Below are 20,154 nucleotides of genomic sequence, written 5' to 3' on the forward strand. Positions count from 1 at the left end.
GTGTCTGTTCTGTGCGTATTGTTTTCGTTTATCAAGTTTGGAAACCAGCTTGAAAGTGCTTAGAAATCACAGCGGTTGACACGCAATATATCACTGGTAATTTAGATACCTGAACTCGCAGTTGACATGATGGAGAATTTCACATGGTGAGTTCGCGAGTTGCAAATATTTATTTATCCTTTCTTTTCTTACCCCTAATTTCCTCTGGAATCGCCTCTTTGAGTTATTTCCATAATGCATAAACTTTTGAAAAAATTAAGCACCGTACGCAAGGGTGTCCGCAGAAGTTTTTTTTTTTTTAGGGAGGGGCAAGAATTACTTTTCAGTAGCATGCATCTCCTTGGTCAGAACTTTCTGTAGGGAATCAGGCTTGTCATGCATCATTAATATCATTAAGTTGTAGTCGTCATCAATATTAGTATTGTTCCCCGTATTATAAGTTGATAATAGAAATCTATTTTTATTCTATCTGTTTTTTTTCGTTTGTTTGCAGTTTTTATTGTATCTTAAAGTATTTTTTGAAGGCCTCTTAACTGTATTTTCGCTCCTTCGTGTCGAATTTATTCTACTAAAAATTATACATAGGAAAATACATCATTTTCTTCAACTCAAGTTCACAGGCATACCCCACAGAGAGATAGATAGATAGAGAGAGAGAGAGAGAGAGAGAGAGAGAGAGAGAAAGAGAGAGAGAGAGAGAGAGAGAGAGAGAGAAGGGGGAGCACAAAGCCTAAAGTTGTATAGCACGCAACTTTCAAGCATTGTCTGATTAAAAAGCTGTAGCGATGCTGAAACATTTTTTCACACCTTCTCCCTCCTTCCAGATCTCTTATATTTTCAGTCCAACATTATTAGAATATTCTCACTTAGTACTATAGAAATAGACAAGCAAAAATAATATCGATATAACTGTATAGGGAGAAATTTATACTCAAAGCGTCCTTGATTTATAAAGTCGATAGTGTTTTTACGGGTTGTTCGGGAGGATTTTCGCAAACAAAACACGACAATTAACTATCGTCTTAAACTTTATGTATCAGGGAAAAGGATAGCATACGCATTTCAATATGACTCACCACACCATTATCCGACGAAATCATGAAACGTGTGCGGCAGACAGGCAATATTCACACTAGCTGCTTTACCTTCGCCTTCGATTCGGCAAATAATTTATTTGATTATGATGTCAAAGAGAATTGTTCTCATTAGATCACTTTCAATATACAATAGGTAAAGAACAGAGTTGATCTTTGCTTGGTTTAAACTGCATTGCAAGTAGCTTTTCACTATTTTTAAAGCCGCAAACGAACATTCTCCACTAGAGTTAGTGACTGCTATACCAAAATAACCTCTGTACTACAATAAATTCGCATAATATCTTCCAAATTTGGAAAAAAAAATCCACTTTATAGTTTTTCAGAAATTTGAGCAATTCTGATACATCATAACGTGATTCATACTCGTGTAAGTCCTGAAAGTGAGCCTTCATAAACGATGAAAAGTAGATCGCATTCCTTAGGAAATGCCAGACCCAAAGTCCTTTTCGTAAAATTCAAATAACTGTTCTGCTTTATCTTGTATTTGTGCCCTTGTCATGTTACTAACATTTCAGAAAAAAAGTGGAATTTGTTTGAAATTGAGAATCAATCAAAGTTATTGTTATTATTATATGAAGTTCCAGTAAAGGAAGAAAAGTTTGATAAATAAATGTTCTGGATGTCGTTATCTATTTAATTTTTCTTGTAATGAATTACCAAAATAATGAAACTATTTCAATAATAATATGTCCATTATTATTAATACATGTATTATTTTTAATATATGCGAGACATTTGGTAAGACCTATAGATCCTTTAGTTTTATCTGTTCCGAAACGTGTTAAAAACTACTTGTATCTAGAAAATAGCCATAAGATTTCAAAAAATAAAAGAATACGAAATTATTTTGTGAATATTGCTTTTTTATTGGTAGTAGTATTCTGTACATGGTTATGCGCATTTGATTTAACTAACACATAATAACAGGTATACCCGTATATTGTATGTATTTTTTCTTCTTCATTCTGTGTGTTTTTAGGGAATTGAATTAAACTTGTGTTTTTTTAACGTTACATTAAAGAAAACAGAATAAATGAATATGGCAATGGACATTTTTACCTAATATTATATTTGCCGTTGGCTGTACATGTCCAATTCAAAAAATTCGTGTGCCACTGCTTGTAGGTGCCTATACAAGTCCCATTCATAAACCCCGGCAGAATGAGATGGCAACGTGACCTCTGCTTTACGTAATGCTTTGCGCTCTTTACTTTCACTTATTACAGCATACGAACGCTGTTGTTAAACGATAAATGCAAAGTAATGTTTACAAACAACCGGTATCTGATTTCTCGGAAAAGCTGAGCTGCAGGAAATTTCCGATAGTGGATTCTCTTCCTTCAGTAGCCACAAAACCACATTGGAAGACGGTTTTTTGCTGTTTGGGGGGACTCGAAGTGAGGAAACCACAAGAGGAAACCTTACTTTCTTAGCATGAAATGAAGGTCGGCGATGAAAGTCAATCCCACACTTCTCGCGACCTCAATTCGCACGGCACAGAAGGGACAGTTTGCTTAGCGCTCGGCTGACTGCCACTGCCTTCGGAAGTGCGTGAGTGAGTGTTCAGTGCGACAGGAAAAGAACTGCGTCGGTGAAATGGGAACCTTGGCGACAGGTAAGGCAGTGACTTTTAGAATACAGGTTCTGGATATTCCAGAACAGAGCTTCTTACTAGGGGTGTGCGAGACAATTTTTTTTTGGTCGGGATGGGAAATTTTTAAAGTTCCATCGTGCTGTACGGGAAAAATTCGCAATTTCCCAACCCATGCGGGAAATTTTCGGGACAGGAAATGTTCGAATTTTCCTGATACTGTGAAAATCTCAAATTTTACACGCCATTTTCCATTTATTTTTTTTTTTTAAAAAAAAAATTCTGAAAATTCGAGAAATAATTTCCCGAAGTCGGGATCTGGAAGGATATTTTTTTTCCAATCCCAGTACCGAATTTTCGGGATCCCGCACAACCCTACTTCTTACCCGAGATCTTAAGGAAGGAAAAGCGTACCGGTTGTCAAAGAAAGTGCTTCATGAAAACCATGCCAGATTTATTTTTAATACGAAATAAAAGTGATGACAAAAATGGGAAAAAATATGGTCACTTTCACCCCTTCTCTATTTATTTCACTTTGTCTCTTCTCTTTGCATGGTATCTGTCCCTCTTTCTTCCCATTTTATCGCAATCTGGTCTCCATCGTTCAAGTTTTATCTGTTGTTTCTATTTCTGTGGTACTGAGATAAGAAGTTCAAAAGCAATGTCTAAAAATCTAGACGAGAAAAAGCCAGTCACCAAGACTTGTCGAGACACGTGCGAGAACGATAAACGTCTGTGAAATCGAGATTAGACAGAGACTATATGTTTTTTCCGTTGCAGACTTTAGTAAACTAGAATGTTATGTGAGGTACAGTTGATAAGAATTTCACCTAATTCAAATTTAGTTTATTATGGAACTACGTAATTTAAACATGCCTGTGTGCGTCTGAATAAGTGACTGCGTGATTAAGTTCGTCCGAAACCGGATCCAGTGTGACCATACCCTAACGCTTTGCGGAGACAGAGCTACAAGCACGCACGCGCCAGAAGCCGACAATTCAGTTTCCTTGGCTGCTGTAGTGAAAGTAATTTTATTACTCAAAGATAAAGGAAATGTATGTTGCTGTTTTATTGATAATCGTTGTCACAGATAACACTATCATTTCCGGTTCCGTCTTGTAATAGAAAATTTCAGATAACTAGCCTGTATACCTACTATGATTGAGTTTCATGGCGTGCCAGAGTTCGTTAAAGTAATATTGCCCCTTTTTTCTTTTCTTTGTCCTACAAAAAGAACGTTATTTATGAGATTGACAATTAGAAAGGGAAAATTGTACCTGTTTTAGTATTCGCAATCTTATAAAATGTATTTACTGTATATTTATTAAATATGCTAATTTAACAGTTCACAACCTGTGGAGCTCATGTTCTCCCTGTGTGAAACCTTGAAAACATTTGAACAAACTTGTCGTGAAGTTTCGAGGAAAATAGAATCTCAATTATGAAATGAACCGACTTGAATATGTTCCACGGCTTGCTACATTGAAAACTGTGACAATATTGTTGACATTTTTATTCATATTAGAGATTGTTTATGATACACATTTCTAAAAACAAAGTCTACTATCCATTTTTTGTGTCAGTCAACATAAATGTACCGTTAGGAGAAAGAGTTCCGTGTCCCACAATTCTGCTCTAAAAGTGGATGAAAGCACGATATAACAGATAAAGGGAGCTTGATCATTTCTAGTCTGTGTGTTGATGTGTTTCAATGTATGTAAGCACAAAATAAATATTTTTCAGTGTTAAGTACAGTATGCGCCAAAATATACAGTACTGAAATTAAAAGACGAACATTAAATTGTTGTCATCTGTGAGTTTATTTATCCTGAAAGAAACTCTAACATACACACTATTAGCGAGTTATAACTTCCTTTTCACTACTGAGAACACGAGCGGCTGGAGCTATGCCCCATCGACAAACGCACATGCGCGTTCGAGGTGCGCGAGTTTCAGTACTGTATATTTTGGCGCATAGCGTATTATCGAGAACGCCCGCAGGATTTTTTCTCAGGGAAACTTTTATTATTGATTGATTTGCTTTATTTTACTTCGCTTTTTGTGCCACTTTTGGCTAATTTGCGAGAGTGATGATATGATGAAATTGATGAACAAACACTCACAAACATCCATGCCCAGGCCAGGATTCGAACCAGGGACCCCTGGCGTCATAGCGCGATGTGCTAACCACTCCGCCACGGGAGCCGGCAGAAACTTTTATTATTATTATTATTATTATTATTATTATTATTATTATACTTTACAAATCATAAAATTAAGAATGAATTGAAAATAGTTACGCGCTGTATACAAGTTCAGACTACAGTCTGCTATTTAGATAGAAACTGGATTCGCCTTGCTTCCTTTCCATAAACTTCTATCACTGTTGATGAAAAGATCTTTAATTTTTTGTACTTTTTCTCAGAGTACAGATACAGATACAAGGCGAGACATGACAGTTAATTGCCGTAACTGCCAGCCTGTAAATCACAGAAAACAATATTATTTGTAATAAAATATCGCTACAAATTAACCATTCGAATTACATGACCTTTTTCTAGATATTTTTGACGAGGACAAGTGCCTCCATGCCCCCGACCCCCTGCAGACGATCCTGAGTATTATTATTATTAATACAATAATAATATGAGTATTGTAATAGATTGTATAATTACAATGAAAGTCCTTTGACAAGCAACTTAAATAAATATTATGTACTAGAGGAGTTCAAATATTACATAAGCTCTGGTGGTTCTCAACAACGATAACAAATTATATTGGGTCCCTGATACATTGCAATGCAATAGCATATCTCCAAATGTCCATCAAACAAATTTAAGCGACAAGAAAAACGTAAATGGCCTGTGCAAAAAAAAGTGCCCAACAGAGACGACGGCTGGATCCATATCTGCAGAACAACAAACATAATTACACGTTTTCAGTGACTTACCGTTTAAATTTGTTTGACCAACATTAGACGTCTTGAAAATAAGCATCTCAATTTGAAGTTCATATTGTTGTTGTCATTTATAAACTACCAACAAGCAAAGCCGTTCGTTCCCGTACATATTTGATCTCTGTAAGGCAAATGGCCAAGGTTCTACTCGTATTAATTTGGATATCTTACGAAAGATCATTAAACAAACAGCAAAGTGAATAGAAACAAATTATTATAGCAAACTGAGTGAAGCGAACTTCCTTTTATGTATTATGCAACTGCGTCTTACACGGTCTTACGTAAAATTGATTCAGAATTCAAAGACTTGCACAACGAAACAGGAACATTGAACGTGGCGCTGCAGTCGCTCCACCGCCGACAGATTGTTCCGACAAGAAAACTAAGAAGAGTCTACGACATTATTATTCGTAGGAAGAAAATAACGTAGCAAAGAAATTGGAAAGTTACGGAAGTGCTTACACGCAGGAAGATAAGATGGGGAAAATTGCCTCAGAAATCAAAAAAGCAAACGTAGGAAAGTAAGAACTTCCAAAGCAAACAGATTCGAAAAGCAGCATTGTTATTGTTAGCTTATTTGAACTGCGATGGGCAGAGAATGGGATAAGGAAGTGGAAAGTAAAATCCGTAGACAATACTTAGCCAGACAGTTATAGGTATTTTTATTTTTTATTCTGAGGATGTAGCCAACGTCAAACCTTCACACCGCATAGAGGACATCGAGACGAAAAAATTTCTCCTTATATCCTCTCCCGGATATCTCTGGAGCAAGCGAACGAAAACAAGTCTCTGCGCAAGTAGTGACGCGAGACGGCTCTCCAATGAACACGCGAGATGGAACGGTATTGCATGAAGAGGGAGGGAAGCGATTGCAGTTACCAGCCTTCGAGCTCTGCCCACTCGCAACCTTCTCTTCCGCTATGCGTGGCCTTGCTCAAGAGATAACCGGGACAGAGTATAGTAACGTTTTGCTCGTTTTGGCGCCGTGAGCCCTCAAAGAACGTCCATTTTCTTCCTGTATGTATGCAACCATGAGCGAAAGGTTTATGGTCGCCACTGTCACTTTTATCATTTTGTCGGAAAACATTCTACAAGCTATGGAAGCACAGGAGAGATGACCGTAGGGTGAAATCGCCGAGTTCAACCTCCCTATTCACTCAAGTATTAACTATTGACTTCCACACGCGTGTAGAAACTCTAAATCATGTTTCCACATTATAGAATGGCTTAAGTTATGTTCAGAGGTATTCACACTCAACACGACAGCCAGCATATTGTTTGGTTTCACAGTCTGTCTTAATACACTAAAATAATTGTCGTTTACCGACAGAAAATATAATTGTCAGTGACAACCGTATGTCTGTATACAAACAGGATGAAATGGTAGGTTTCTTTTTGGAGAGAGAGAGAGGGGGGAGGGGGTCGTAGCGTCGACGCGAGACCTCAACTAGCAAAGGAATATGGTTCACCTTGATGTTCCCTACACTTGTGTAAGTTTGCCGATGTTGTACGGCGACACCCTGTATATTAATTGTCTATAAAGAGGCCTGATACGATGTTGTTACCGCCGTGTCGCCATGTATAGGGGCTATTTACCAGATGTTTACATTTATGTGCTTCCTTGGCGCGGGCGGGGTCTGCACTTCCGGTTTTGAAAAGAATAACATGGAGTTCAAAGGTGTAAAGGCAGTGTCTTAGAAAAGGTGACAATCTATATGTGCGGCTTTTTGTTTCGACATGAGATAGGGAACAAAAAATTGTTCTAAGATATCTATGCATCGTTTTCAGACAGCCCCGAAACGGAAAAATGAGTGGATTCAGGCAATAAAGTGAAAATATTGGACACAAACACGAGTGAGTAGGCTCTGCAGTCGGCACTTCATCAAATATTTTACGTGTTTCGAAAATTATAATTGTGTAATGCACATTTGTTGACTAAATTTAGAAGTTGAAACTGTTTATAATTATATTATAACGCATTTGCCTTCGGTTGTATACAGTTAAGCGCTCTCTCCATGGTCGTCGGGAGAGTGTGTCGAATCGAATGGGTCTGTTGAACGCCCCCCCCCCCCTGGAAATTGGCATCGTTGATTTTAAGTTACAAAAAGCATGAACTTTGTTGTTTTTATTGTTAATAACACAAATAAAGTTCTTGGTTAGTATTCGAACAGAGCAATCAACGTAAAAATGCATTAAATGGAAAAAAATAGTGAAAGATACAGGAACCAGGTTATATTTTCATATTATTTCTATCATTTTATAAAAAAAATGGTTCCACAGTTTTCAGAATTCGAAAAATTATAATTTTAGATGAGGTCACACAATATAAACTTTATGAGTATTTTTTCTAACTTATAAAGTCCTTTCTTGAACGATAGCTACTTGCAAGAGTTAATAACAAAGTACAATAACTGTGTATTTCAGTAAAAAAAAATAAAGTGCTCCCCTGTGCATTGCACCACGCAATAAAGGAGTATAGGGTGTGTGGAATTAGGGACTCATACTTTCTTGATCACGGCCGAGGGTGGGGTGATGTGATCGGCACCACGCCCCTGGTCGCCTTTACCGCCAAGAGTTTCCTCCAGGTACCCACTTTATACGACGCTGAGTGGGCACCGGAGCCACTTGTACGTACGGGTAGAAAAACTCCCGTTTCTCCCCGCCGGGAATCGAACCCGGGTCTCTCGCATGGTAGTCAGACATGCTTCAGTGCAATAACTATTTCAAAATGTAAAAGAATTAATGTAAAATAGTTGTGATCGTAATACACTCGGCTTGTGGATAGAATAGCATGACAATAATAAGCAACAACAATAATACATTTCGAATAAAATTTATTTAATTAGGTTATATTATTAGTGTAGAATAGCAATTTTAACCATGGTAATTATTATTATTATTTCTTTTACTGTTGTAATCGAAGTATTTCAATGTTTATAATTAATGTAAGCTTCATTTCAACATGCAGAAGTCTTAACAAAAGCAAAACTCTTTGTAGAAGATCAACATTGCCTTGAAATATATTATTATTGTCCCTTATATCTGCATCCAAAAGATCCGGGAACTTCCCAATTTTTTCGAGATACCTTTGTTTCTCTATATCACTTAAAAAATCCAAGTGATTCAATATGTATCCGATCTTTTATAACAAAATTAACTCGAAGACAATCTGAATTCCAATTGTTTACATTGGAAACTTGGCCAAACCGGAAGTTTCATCCCCGCCTTCGATAATAGAATTGTCAGATCGATTTTGTTTGTTTACCCCATATAAACGCTGGCACGGTCAGAATAACCCACCTCAGGCAGGCACGTATCTAAAAAAATATATTTCGGCGAGAGGGGTCCGAACCAAGTGTATCAGAAATAGTAATAATAATAAAATGTTTAAATTAAGTAATAAAATTACAATTAAATTAAATATTAATTGTAATATGTAAATTTATTAACATTTCATTTTTATTATTACATGAATCCTATGCCCTTCAAGGGCTGTCGAGCCACGTTTTATTATTAGACGAATACTAAAAAAGATGGTATAAGAATGTAGATATAACAGCATATATTTATTATCTAGCTTGCATGTACTTAAGATCGTTAAAATTTGTAAACAATGAAATTAATATCAAATAGATAAAAATGTAATATTTATTGCAAATAAAATAGGATGTTAGATCCAGTTGATGTTCCTGATTAATATATTATGCATATTATCATAAGTGGTAGTGTGCATAAATCTTCTTTGGTACTGTCCTTCAAAGCAGCATGATCCCAATAGAATAATCCTTGCCTTCCAAGTTCATAGGAAATAAGTAATCACCGACTATAGTGCAAAACTGTACATTATTTTATATTTGTATTTGGTAAGTCTTTCGGGGTAGGGGGGTGCGGACCCAGTGGACGTCTCCCCCTAAATTACGTCCTTCGTCTCAGGATTTGTACATCAGATCTCACGAAAACTAGCAGCACTAATTCAACGCTCCATTTACTGTAGGTAGTATGTACTTTTTTTTTTTCGTTGGTTTTCGATTTTGTATGTTAATTGCAACGATAAGGATGAAGTGGCGACAAAGGCGAAGAAATATATACAGAAAGAATCGTCCACGCCTTAGCTTCGAAGCAAAAGTTTCTTTTTCGTATCGTGTTACGTTAGCAACTCGGCAATTTACTGGATCAAGCATAGTATGCTACTCCACAGGAGCGTGTACTCTGCAAAGTAACGAGATAGCTCTTTGGGTTAATATAAAAGGCGCCTCGTGTTGCGTGGTTGTAAAACAAGTTCCCGGTATCTGAGGCTTTAGTTATCGCATTGGTTCCTGGGAACATTTCACTTTCCCTTTCCTTGGTAGACGACAGAGATCGTGTACCTTCATGTGCACAGATGGCAAGACCTTGGCACTATATGCAGGAAGGCATTGTTGAGCAACAATGGGTTACGTGTGGGAAAGGTAGAGATCAAGCAGTATAGGAGAAGTTGTACTAGATAAGTTTCAGCTACTCATAAGAACCTAATGAACACATCACCATTTCGTTATATTCCAGTGCAAATAACTCAAAAATGTCACATAGATGGAAATTCAAGATATCAAACTGGGACCGTCAGAATTTCTTTAGTTCGGTCTCCTGTGTTTCCCCTAGAAAGTCTCCAAAATTCACGTTGAAGGCTTTCGCCATTTTTGGAAAAAGTATGTATCCAATATGTATTGGATTTCTGCACTTGTTCTAAAATGATTGTTGCGTGGAACTATTTGTCCTAGAAAGATGCTGTTTCTTTTAAATTGTTCCTCTTGAAACGAGCTTTCATTTCAGTGTAAGAACTATCAAGTTTTATTTATTACTAAGGCTCGGTGTCACTTTCAAAAATAATGTAGTGAATTTTTCGGAGAGAGTTGTAAATGTTTCGACAAATTAATGTAAGCTTTACACTTTATGGGGAAAAGTGCAGGAAAAAAGTTGTAGATCGTACAAAATGCTACAGAAATCATGTAATAAGTTATATCTATCGCGAATTTCAGAACGGGTACAAAACCGCATGTGTGTGGAACGCGGCTATTGACAGGCACTGTTCTAATAATACAGATGTCCAGAGGACCGTCTGGACAGTTCGATGTAAGATAAGTTTCTCTTTTGAAATGGATTTCGGATACGAGGAGAACAAAACAAATATTTGATCACCATTCCTCATTCCCGACACCTCAACTTTCTCCAGGATACCACAAAAGTTAAGTTGGAACTAGAAGTTCAATTTAATTTTTACATTACGGTTAAGCAATACTTATATTGCTACACATATTTATCATAAATATTGACTTGATATACTGTAGTTTGTTCATTGTAATGCCATAACAATATTATTTTTACTTCCTTTTAATTTGTTTGGCTTTTATTATAAATTCACTATAAAATAAATATGCCATCATTTGTATTTAATGTAAATTACATTTCTGGTATTGAATTTTTTTTTCTAAACTATATATTTTCCAAACTTTGGAATATAAGGGGCCCAAACGTAAAAGTGTACCAAGTCTCGTGTCGTTCGAATTAGTTTATCATTTTCTTTGTACTGTAATTAGATTGATTGATTTGCTTTATTTTACTTCGCTTCTTGTGCCACTTTTGGCTAATTTGCGAAGATAGGGATGAGTGATGATATGATGAAATTGATGAACAGACACTCACAAATACCCATCCCAGACCAGGATTCGATTCAAACCCGGGACCCCTGGCGTAGTAGCATGACGTGCTAACCACTCCGCTACGGGGACCGGCGTAATGTAATTAGGATAACTTCCAATATATAGGGGCATACAACATGTCATCGCACACACTCTCACATCGTGTAGACAACCAACTTTTCTTAAAAACGTCCCCCTGTTTGACACTTCGTTTCGATACAAAGAGCCCTCCAAAAGAATACATGTATTTATCATGAATACTATTATATTCCGAGTTCGATTTACTAAGAGGTATGTATACTATGTCTACGTCGGGGGGATTAAATTCACACATTGAAAAAAATATTGCTAACCCAGATTTTTTCCACTGCGATAACATTAATTCGATAGGGCGCCAACCACGCTTCACAAGCCTCCAATTCGCACTAATGGGATTGACTTTGTAATTTCTAATGGCCTAAACAAAATACTCGACTTAATTGTAAAAATAATAAGGTAGATATCCGCATGGTATGTCTGAAAAACTCTCATGGTAAATCTGATTTAGGTAAATTATTAAAAATCATACAAAACTCTGGAATGAGATCGATCGTTTCGGACACTAAGTCTCATTTCGATTTTACAGAGCTCTATCTCGTTCTCGGTCTTGTCTCGACAAGTCTCGAAAGGTCTGGTCTCATGCTCGTTTCGATTTGTACAGACCTTGTCGAACTCGTTTCGAATTTCGGCACGCTGCAAAGAGGAAGCTGAGACTTGTCTCAGTAGCATCCTTGGTTCGACGTTGCTAAAGTTATGTCCTAATGTTTGATGCTCTCTACTTGAACTTTGCAAAAAGAAAAGGAATTTGAACCTTTAAGAAATGAAAGTCGTAGCTGTTGGGACACTGGCCTGTTTAGATTGTGTAAAGCATAGAACATTCCAATGTTTTCCAACTTTCACAAGATCATACACACAAAATGCAATGTTTCATGCACTTTATGGTAATGCAGTTATTTCAGTATGCTCCACATGTTTTTACTTGCTTGGTTCAGTACAGAGCCGTACCCATGGGCGTATATATAGCTCACGTAAGGGAGGAGGGGGGGGGTTCAACTCTTGGTTCAATTAGGGTTCCTATATTTCATAAATGAAAATCCGGGACACTAGTACTGACCGGTAGCTTGTTAGGGAGCAGTGATGGGGGGATATAGTTGTATGTATGTACAACATAATTACCATTTACATTCCACATTGTGTGGGAACTTTATTTGAAAACTGCAGACGGAACAGATAGGTACCCAAGCACTGACTCTTTGTAGTAAGCAGGTTACTATACAATGGAAGATAATCGTAACTGAAATTCAGCACTGCTAGAAGACGGTGGCGCCATCGTGAAGTCAAAGATGTTTGCACTACCGTCTGTATCTCGTTAAATCTTGTATTATGGAGAGGGAGTGGTTCAATGTAGAGTTAGATTGTTTTGTAAAATGAGCATTTTAAAATTACGTCCACGCATTTAAAAATAAAGATAGTTCAGGATAGTATAGTCTTAATCATTTCTTCTTTCCCACCCAATTCCAGGACATTTGTGCATCCCGAGAAAACTATTCCGAACACCGGGACAAATAATACCATTCCGGGATTGTCCCTGAAAATCCGGGACGTATAGCGTTCCTAGGTATGATCTGCCTATTAAAATCCACTCTGCTACCACATGAAAGGTCACACATTTATTAAATTATGTCTATCTACGAACTTCTAACTTTTCTACATAAAATGAGCAGAAAATGCTTTTGAAAGAGCTAATCCCAGCTTTTCTTTAAAAAAGAATTACAATGTTAGAATTAATCTTTTCCTCTTTGCTACAAAATTGAAAATAACATCATCGGTATTATTTTAATATTCGTATGTATGTACACTTAACAGTGTAGGGTCCATTAGTGGAGGATCTCCCGTTGAATTGCAAGGACATTATTTCAACCTCCTTAATGTTAAACACATCCTCTTGGGTGTTAAGGATGAAACTGGCAGTGTAGCCAAGATCACCAACAATTTGTGCATATTTGAGTACAATAGCATGTCACAATTTTCTACTGCCTACAATGCTGACCCTGGACATGTCTTTTCAATTACTGTTTGCCACATTTTTCATTCAGATTTGAAAATGTCAAAAATATCAACCAGGCCATCCAACATTTGGCACACTGTTCCAATGAATGAGGAATAGGAATTTCATATTGGAATAAGTTGTTGCAATTTTTCAATGTGTTGGCTTGGGTTTCTAAAACAAAATGGTCCAAAAATGGACAATAGTAAAGTTTCTACTATTAGTGTATACGATTTCACAAGTCACCCTACTAAGTATTGATACTTTTCTGTCCATCTTGTGTCAAACAACTTGAGAAAGTTACAGTACTTTCCTAGCTATCTTGCACTGCATTTTTTTACAACCAAATTACTTTGAGAAGATTGATTGATTTATTTGCATTATTTTACTTCGCCTTTTGTGACACTTTTGGCTAATTTCAGAAGATCAGGATGAGTGATGACATGATGAAATTGATGAATGGACACCCACAAACGCACATGTCCATTCCAGTTTTTCGAACCGGGACCCACGATGTGCTAACCACGGGGGGTGCTCCTTTGAGAAGACTCGAGGAAAAAAAATATAACTGATTTGACAGTCTCAATATTGCAGAAATTCCACAGAAATGGGCAATAGCCAGGGTTAAAATATGTGCTGAACATTGTACAAAAATTGCTTTTGAACAATTCTCTGAAATTATCTATCTATCTCACTCCCTTAATTCTACCACCCATTACATCAGCATATCATTCTTCACCAACTACTTTTTTTCTTTCCTAAACCCACACCCACTCAACCCAGAGAGAGTAGAAGTACTTATAGCTGAAGCTAACCCAGATGCAGTTACAATCTCCAACAGGGACAAGTTTCCCATTCCGATCTAGAGTTTGGAAAATGGTTTATCGACTTTTGGGATTATCAGTTGGGAAATTTCAAATAAAAAAAAATAGAACCTGAGGAATACTTATATCTTGAATGGTAAGAAACTATATGGGGAACTACTAATGAAATTATAATGTTCGCGCTATAAGTTCACAAGCAGTTGCTACGGGCAGAAATTACATGTGGCATTATAGAATTTATGAAATGTCAGGAGTTTTCTGAGTATTTTCCAGAGAAATTCCGAAACTATCAGGAAATTGCAGACATTTGCTTTGCAGTTCCATCTCGTGCGTGGAATTAATTTCTTTCCCATCCGTATCTCGTTCTATACGCTTGTAATTTATCAGAACAAAATAAGTCTGAAGAAATTTTTACGAACAAGTCTCTGCGCATAGAGGATAGAACAGGTAATCTGGTAATTTTACTGAACCAAAGGGGGGTTGGACCCGTTGAACCATACGACCATGGCCGTACCTATAGCCGAGTAGGGGAGGGGGCTGCCCTCGGGGTCGAGGCAAGGGGGCCTCGGAAGAGCAGAAAGAGAAAACTTAAACGTCGCTGCGCCCCGTGAAAGTATTTGCGCCCTATTAAATTAAGATTTTGGCAGTGGCGCCAGGTGGAAAAATTCTTTAGGTCTTCACAGTCAATAATCTTTCCAATGTGTGAATTCAATCACCCCCGACGCAGACATACACATACCTCTTAGTACATCGAACGGGAAATACTATAATTGAAGGGCCCGGGTGTAAAACATCAAAAGTGACATTTTTGTCATTTCTGAGTTCATTAAGAAAAAGTTATTAGAAGCTATATTGTAGATAAATTGTTTTCGTGTTGTGTTTACCAATTTCAGAAGTCTTCACTGAGTCCAATGCAAATTGCATGACATGGCAATTTCACTCGAAAATTGAAGGATGGCACATTTTACTTTGTAACTAAAAAATGACCAAAATGTCACTTACCATGTTTTACACACGACCCCTTCAATTGTCCATCCATCACCACACTTATTCATTCTCTTTTCCGGAACTTTGGGTTCGAGAATTGAAAGAAAAAAAACACCAATAAACAGATGGCAACCTCTGCTCCAGCACCAGCACAAGTTCTTTCACCCGAAGCACATCGAATGAACAAGAAAAGAGAATAATTTTACTCTTCCACCCACTAAATACGAACTTACTCCTATCTCGATACAAACTTGCATCCCGAAATTAGAGTTCCATCTTCTTGAACATTTGCACCATCTGCACTATCATCAGTTTCTCTTAGGACTTCTGTAGAAATATTTCTAATTTACTGGTTTCAGATTCCATCAGTGGTTTATCCACACAACACCAACACGCCCCTAACACTCCCCAAAATTTCCTCAACGCCCATCTTAAATTTTTCATAACCACGGAAAATCACAGCCATTATGGATTGATGGATTAGGAAGAGAAACTCATCTTTGAAATTGTATCAAAGGCATGCTAACATGGTATCCATTTACATTTTGTCATTAATCATATATGCATTTGTATCGTTATTATTTAGCGTTGTTTTTCTGCAATATTTGGCTGATCGCGACGAGTAGGATGAGTCGTCATTAGATGACATTGATGAAAGAACACTCACAAAGTACAACGGTCGAATGCTCAGGCCGAGACTCGAATCTAGATATCTCGGTGGCGAGATTGAAAGTTAACCACGTAAAAGCTCGATCTCGGAAGTGGTATCATTTCAACATGAAAATACAATCCAATACTCACCAATCCAACAATTCGCAAAAATAGCTTGAAGATTTTTTTAAAAAAGGGGAGGCGGAATGTCCGAACGCATTAAGAAGGGGCAATTTGCCACCAGAAATTCGTGCGCCCCTAAACCCGCACTGTAAAAAGTTGACTGCAAACATGACCGTCTAAGACCACCAATTTCCGCTGCCATCCAACTACCGTAAAGAAATGACCAAGGCCATTTTTGAAGTATTAACGGCCATTATATTAACAGCAAAATGCAAAAATATGGTATACAGTACACAATTGCAGTATATAAAGTATCTATCTTTGTACAAGATAAAATGTTCAAATTTAAATTGGAAAGTTTTTATATAATACATACATACATATATATATATAAGCGTCGATGCTGTGCCAAAGGTCTACCTAGGTATGTAATATACATGTATGAGTCGTGTCTGGGTTCCAAGTGGTTACCGACGCCGCGACATGACACAACATGAATGCGCATGCGTTTACGAAATAAACTGTTGAGTCTATTTTCTTGTAAACTGACAGGCAGACTGTTAAATTTTAACGGCAGATTATTGCGGTACGGTACCATCTAACAGTGTACGCCAGATATTCGCTTTACCAGGTGCACCTGGTAGACGTGGAATGTAAAACTATTCAATGTCGGTGCCATTCATTTAGCAGGGTATAAGAGAAAGATGAATGAAAATTGCGGCGGTCAATTTGTTTAAATGCCAATTACCTCTACTTAACAGTGGCGTATGCTGGTTTTAACTAGTGGGTAATCTCCGACCTTGATTCATCCACCCACTCCTTTAGTCTCCCTGCAAATTTACTTCAGCATCCACATCGGATTTATGAATATTGTGTGGCAAATTTTATCTTATTTTTACAACCAGTATCAATTAATTCTTGATCTAGGTGTAGAATTTCAAATAATACAACAAGAAAGTATAACAAAGCTATAAAGAAGAGAGCCAATAAAATATAACTTGAAAGGCATGTACTAGTGAAATAAAATCGCTCGGTATTAATCTAAGTGTAAAATTCAAGTACCCAGAGGCTTGAGCATTCCAGATTCTTGTTTTTATAAGTTAAAGAACTGTGGATCAAGAGATGGTGCTGGCCTACCTGCATTAGCGATTTGCAATTTCTCCGAAAAACATCTCGTTCCAAATATTTTCACACGCAAATGTTCTATTTTATCCATTGTCTTTAATTTAAGTAAACACAGCACTAGCTACTAAATCACTAACCCATATTAAATTTTCGAATCGCCATAAGAACACCAAGTAGTACAACATAAAGACTCCATGCATTCAATTTCTCCTGCCTGGTTCAGAATGAAATTCCCTATGGATGCTAACATATTCCCTCTCCCAGCTTGAATTTCCCTGCGATGGCCGTGATCATATAAGTTAGAATCATAATGTTTGTCTTTTATTTATCGTTCATCTTCATCATCACTATTGATCTAAAGGTGTGGCAACGTAAATGAACTAATGCATATAACATTTATTTCTGATACCTTTCCCTTTCAAGAATTACACTGGGGAACAGTGAAATTGCGGCACAGTGTTTGAGAGCTAATTTAGGGCGACTTCATGCTGCTGAATAATGATATAATAATATATTTCCTGAATTGGCTCTAATTTATGAAATAAATGCAACTAAATCAAAATGGCGGAAACATAAGACATACATATAAATGAACTTCCAACTACAATTTAATATTTCTTTTTGTGATTACAATAATTATTAAAAAAAATAATTTATATAGGCCTATGATCATAATAATTAAGAAAATATGTACACAATGAAGTAACAAACTATTTGAAACGTTTTCTATACGATTTTCTGCTGTATTGCTTTTTAGGACAATCCCTCTGTAAGCTCCAACAGTAGTCGGCCATCATGTGGCGATCCCACCATCCCTGGTACCTTTCTTCCATTATCCTTATATCCTGATGGAACCTTTCTCCCTGTTCTTCACTAAAATCACCAAGGTTCTCAGGGAATCTGTCAATGTAGCTATGTAGAACATGTATCTTCACACTCATATTAGCTCCCAATTTCTAAAACTTTTTCTACATATTTCCAACTATATCGCGGTAGTTTTCTGCTCTGTGATTCCCCCAAAAGTTTTTGACGACGGACACAAAGCTCAGCCAGGCCTCAGATTCGATGTAAGACATGTAAAATTGGCATCATTTATAAGTGTACGAATTTGTGGTCCGTCAAAGATTCCTGCCTTCAATTTTCTATACTTAGTCCTGGAAAAGTGTGGCATATATATTTGAAACAATCAACACTTGTATCTAAGGCCTTGACAAACTGTTTTATCAACCCAAGTTTAATATGCACTGCTGGAAGGATGATTTTGTCCCTATCTATCAGCGGTTCATGAATGATATTAGCTTTTCCCACTGTAATATTTTCCCTTGGGGGCCAAACTTTTATCGTCCAATGCTTTTCTCTAGCACGACTATCCCACAAACATAGGAGATATATTGCCTAGCAATGCTTCATAAGTTGCCTACCAACAATTTAAAAATATATTAATAAGTTTCTTAATGGGAATTTCAGCCCATTATCAAATTTTGATATTACCGAGAAAAGCGTGGAGTAATTTTACCTCCTACATTTTCCATGGTGTGTTTATTTTTTAAACTGGAGCCAATTCAACTGAATCAATCATACAATTGGCAATCACAGCTGTTTTGTGTGCTGAAACTGTTATTAAACTTTATGCCACAATTTTTTTTTTTTTTTTTTTTTTGTTCCCCAGTGTTATCGATTCCATGAAAGAACACTCTCACTGCTTTTGAAGACTACAGAAAATAATCATGCATTTTTAAATACAAGAATGGAAAACAAAAGTCAGCATATAAATAGTTTAATTACTTCATTGATCGATTGGTTGAATTAGGTTATTTTACTTCGCTTTTCTTCCACTTTTGGCTAATCGTGACGATTAGGATGAGTGGTGATGTGATAAAATTGATGAAGGGATATTCACTAAGAACACCAATGCTCGCCCAGGCCTGGATTCTAACCCGGGACTTCTGGCGTCGTAGAAAGTTGTGCCAGGCACACCGCCACGGAGGACGGCTTTATTTACTTGAGCTTTAAATTTTAATTTATTTAATTATCGTCATGTTCAATGTTTAACATTTTTCCCCTTGACAATTTTCTTTTCAAACAGCAGAAATCATGAAGGCTAAAAACAAATGTAAAATGAAAATCAGCATAGAATTGGTTTACCCATTTTGTTCAGATTTCCCTGTTTGTTGCTCACTTTCAGATGTATTTTCCCTACTTCCCTTTTCAGTACGTAATTTGTGAACCCAGAATTCCCATTCCTGAGAAATTTCCCTGTCGTAAACAACACAGTTCCTACGATACAAAGGCCATCGGGGAAGAATGGCAGAAGAGGGCTCCAGCCGAGGGAACGTCAAAAGCTCTGGGGTGGAGAGTGCGACCGGTGGATTTCTCCAGAAGGAGGTTACCCTGACCACGGAATCACCCCGCCTGAGAAGCAGTGTTTCCTTCCCTCTCCCAACCCTTCCGTCAGAAGATTTATAGGGAGCCGGTGGAATCTCACCCGGCCGAGATTCCTCCAGGTGAAGAAAGCCTCTCAGACAATCAGCGGCAAACTGTTGGGACCATTCGCGCGCTGGAAGCGAAGAAATGTATGATTCCAAGATTGTCGAAATAATATCGGGAAGAAAAAGTATAAAAAATATAGCCGGGTCATCTCCGATTACCTAGATGACCCAGAGTATACACTGCTGCTACTTAAAGGTATTTAATGACCTTCTTGCTCAAACTTATCCTTGATATTGCTATGGCTCTCACTTGCCAATTTCGTTTTCCAGTGCTCTTAACTGCGCTCGTGGTCCTCCACCAGCTCCCTCTGTCGTTGCAGAAGACAACTGATCCAATCACACTGACCACGGATGTCAGCAACAGACTGGCTGTCAAACTGCTGCAGGTAAGAAAGTTTTAATATTACTTCTGTTGCCATGTTGGAGTTTTCTTCTCTAGAATTGAAGAAGAAACACACAAGTCATAACTTGACCAATACATTCCAAAGCTGAGATTTTTGTATGAGAGAAGATACAGCATAAACTTCGTGATTGCCCTAAAATAATAATA

General features: G+C 37.3%; 1 protein-coding gene across 1 annotated transcript in view; it reads left to right on the top strand.

Moving 5' to 3' along the window:
- Positions 1 to 2,404: 2,404 nt before the first annotated feature.
- LOC145985841 (leukocyte elastase inhibitor-like) overlaps positions 2,405 to 20,154 on the top strand; it is a 41,485-nt gene continuing 23,735 nt past the window's right edge. The window contains exons 1-2 of the mRNA XM_083119938.1: positions 2,405 to 2,712; positions 19,875 to 19,990. Coding sequence (XP_082976064.1) covers positions 2,694 to 2,712; positions 19,875 to 19,990 — 135 coding nt within the window. The 5' untranslated portion in view covers positions 2,405 to 2,693. The remainder of the gene's footprint in view (positions 2,713 to 19,874; positions 19,991 to 20,154) is intronic.

This window comes from Lepisma saccharinum, chromosome 3 (assembly GCF_977018435.1).
Source record: "Lepisma saccharinum chromosome 3, izLepSacc3.1, whole genome shotgun sequence".
Taxonomy (NCBI): domain Eukaryota; kingdom Metazoa; phylum Arthropoda; class Insecta; order Zygentoma; family Lepismatidae; genus Lepisma; species Lepisma saccharinum.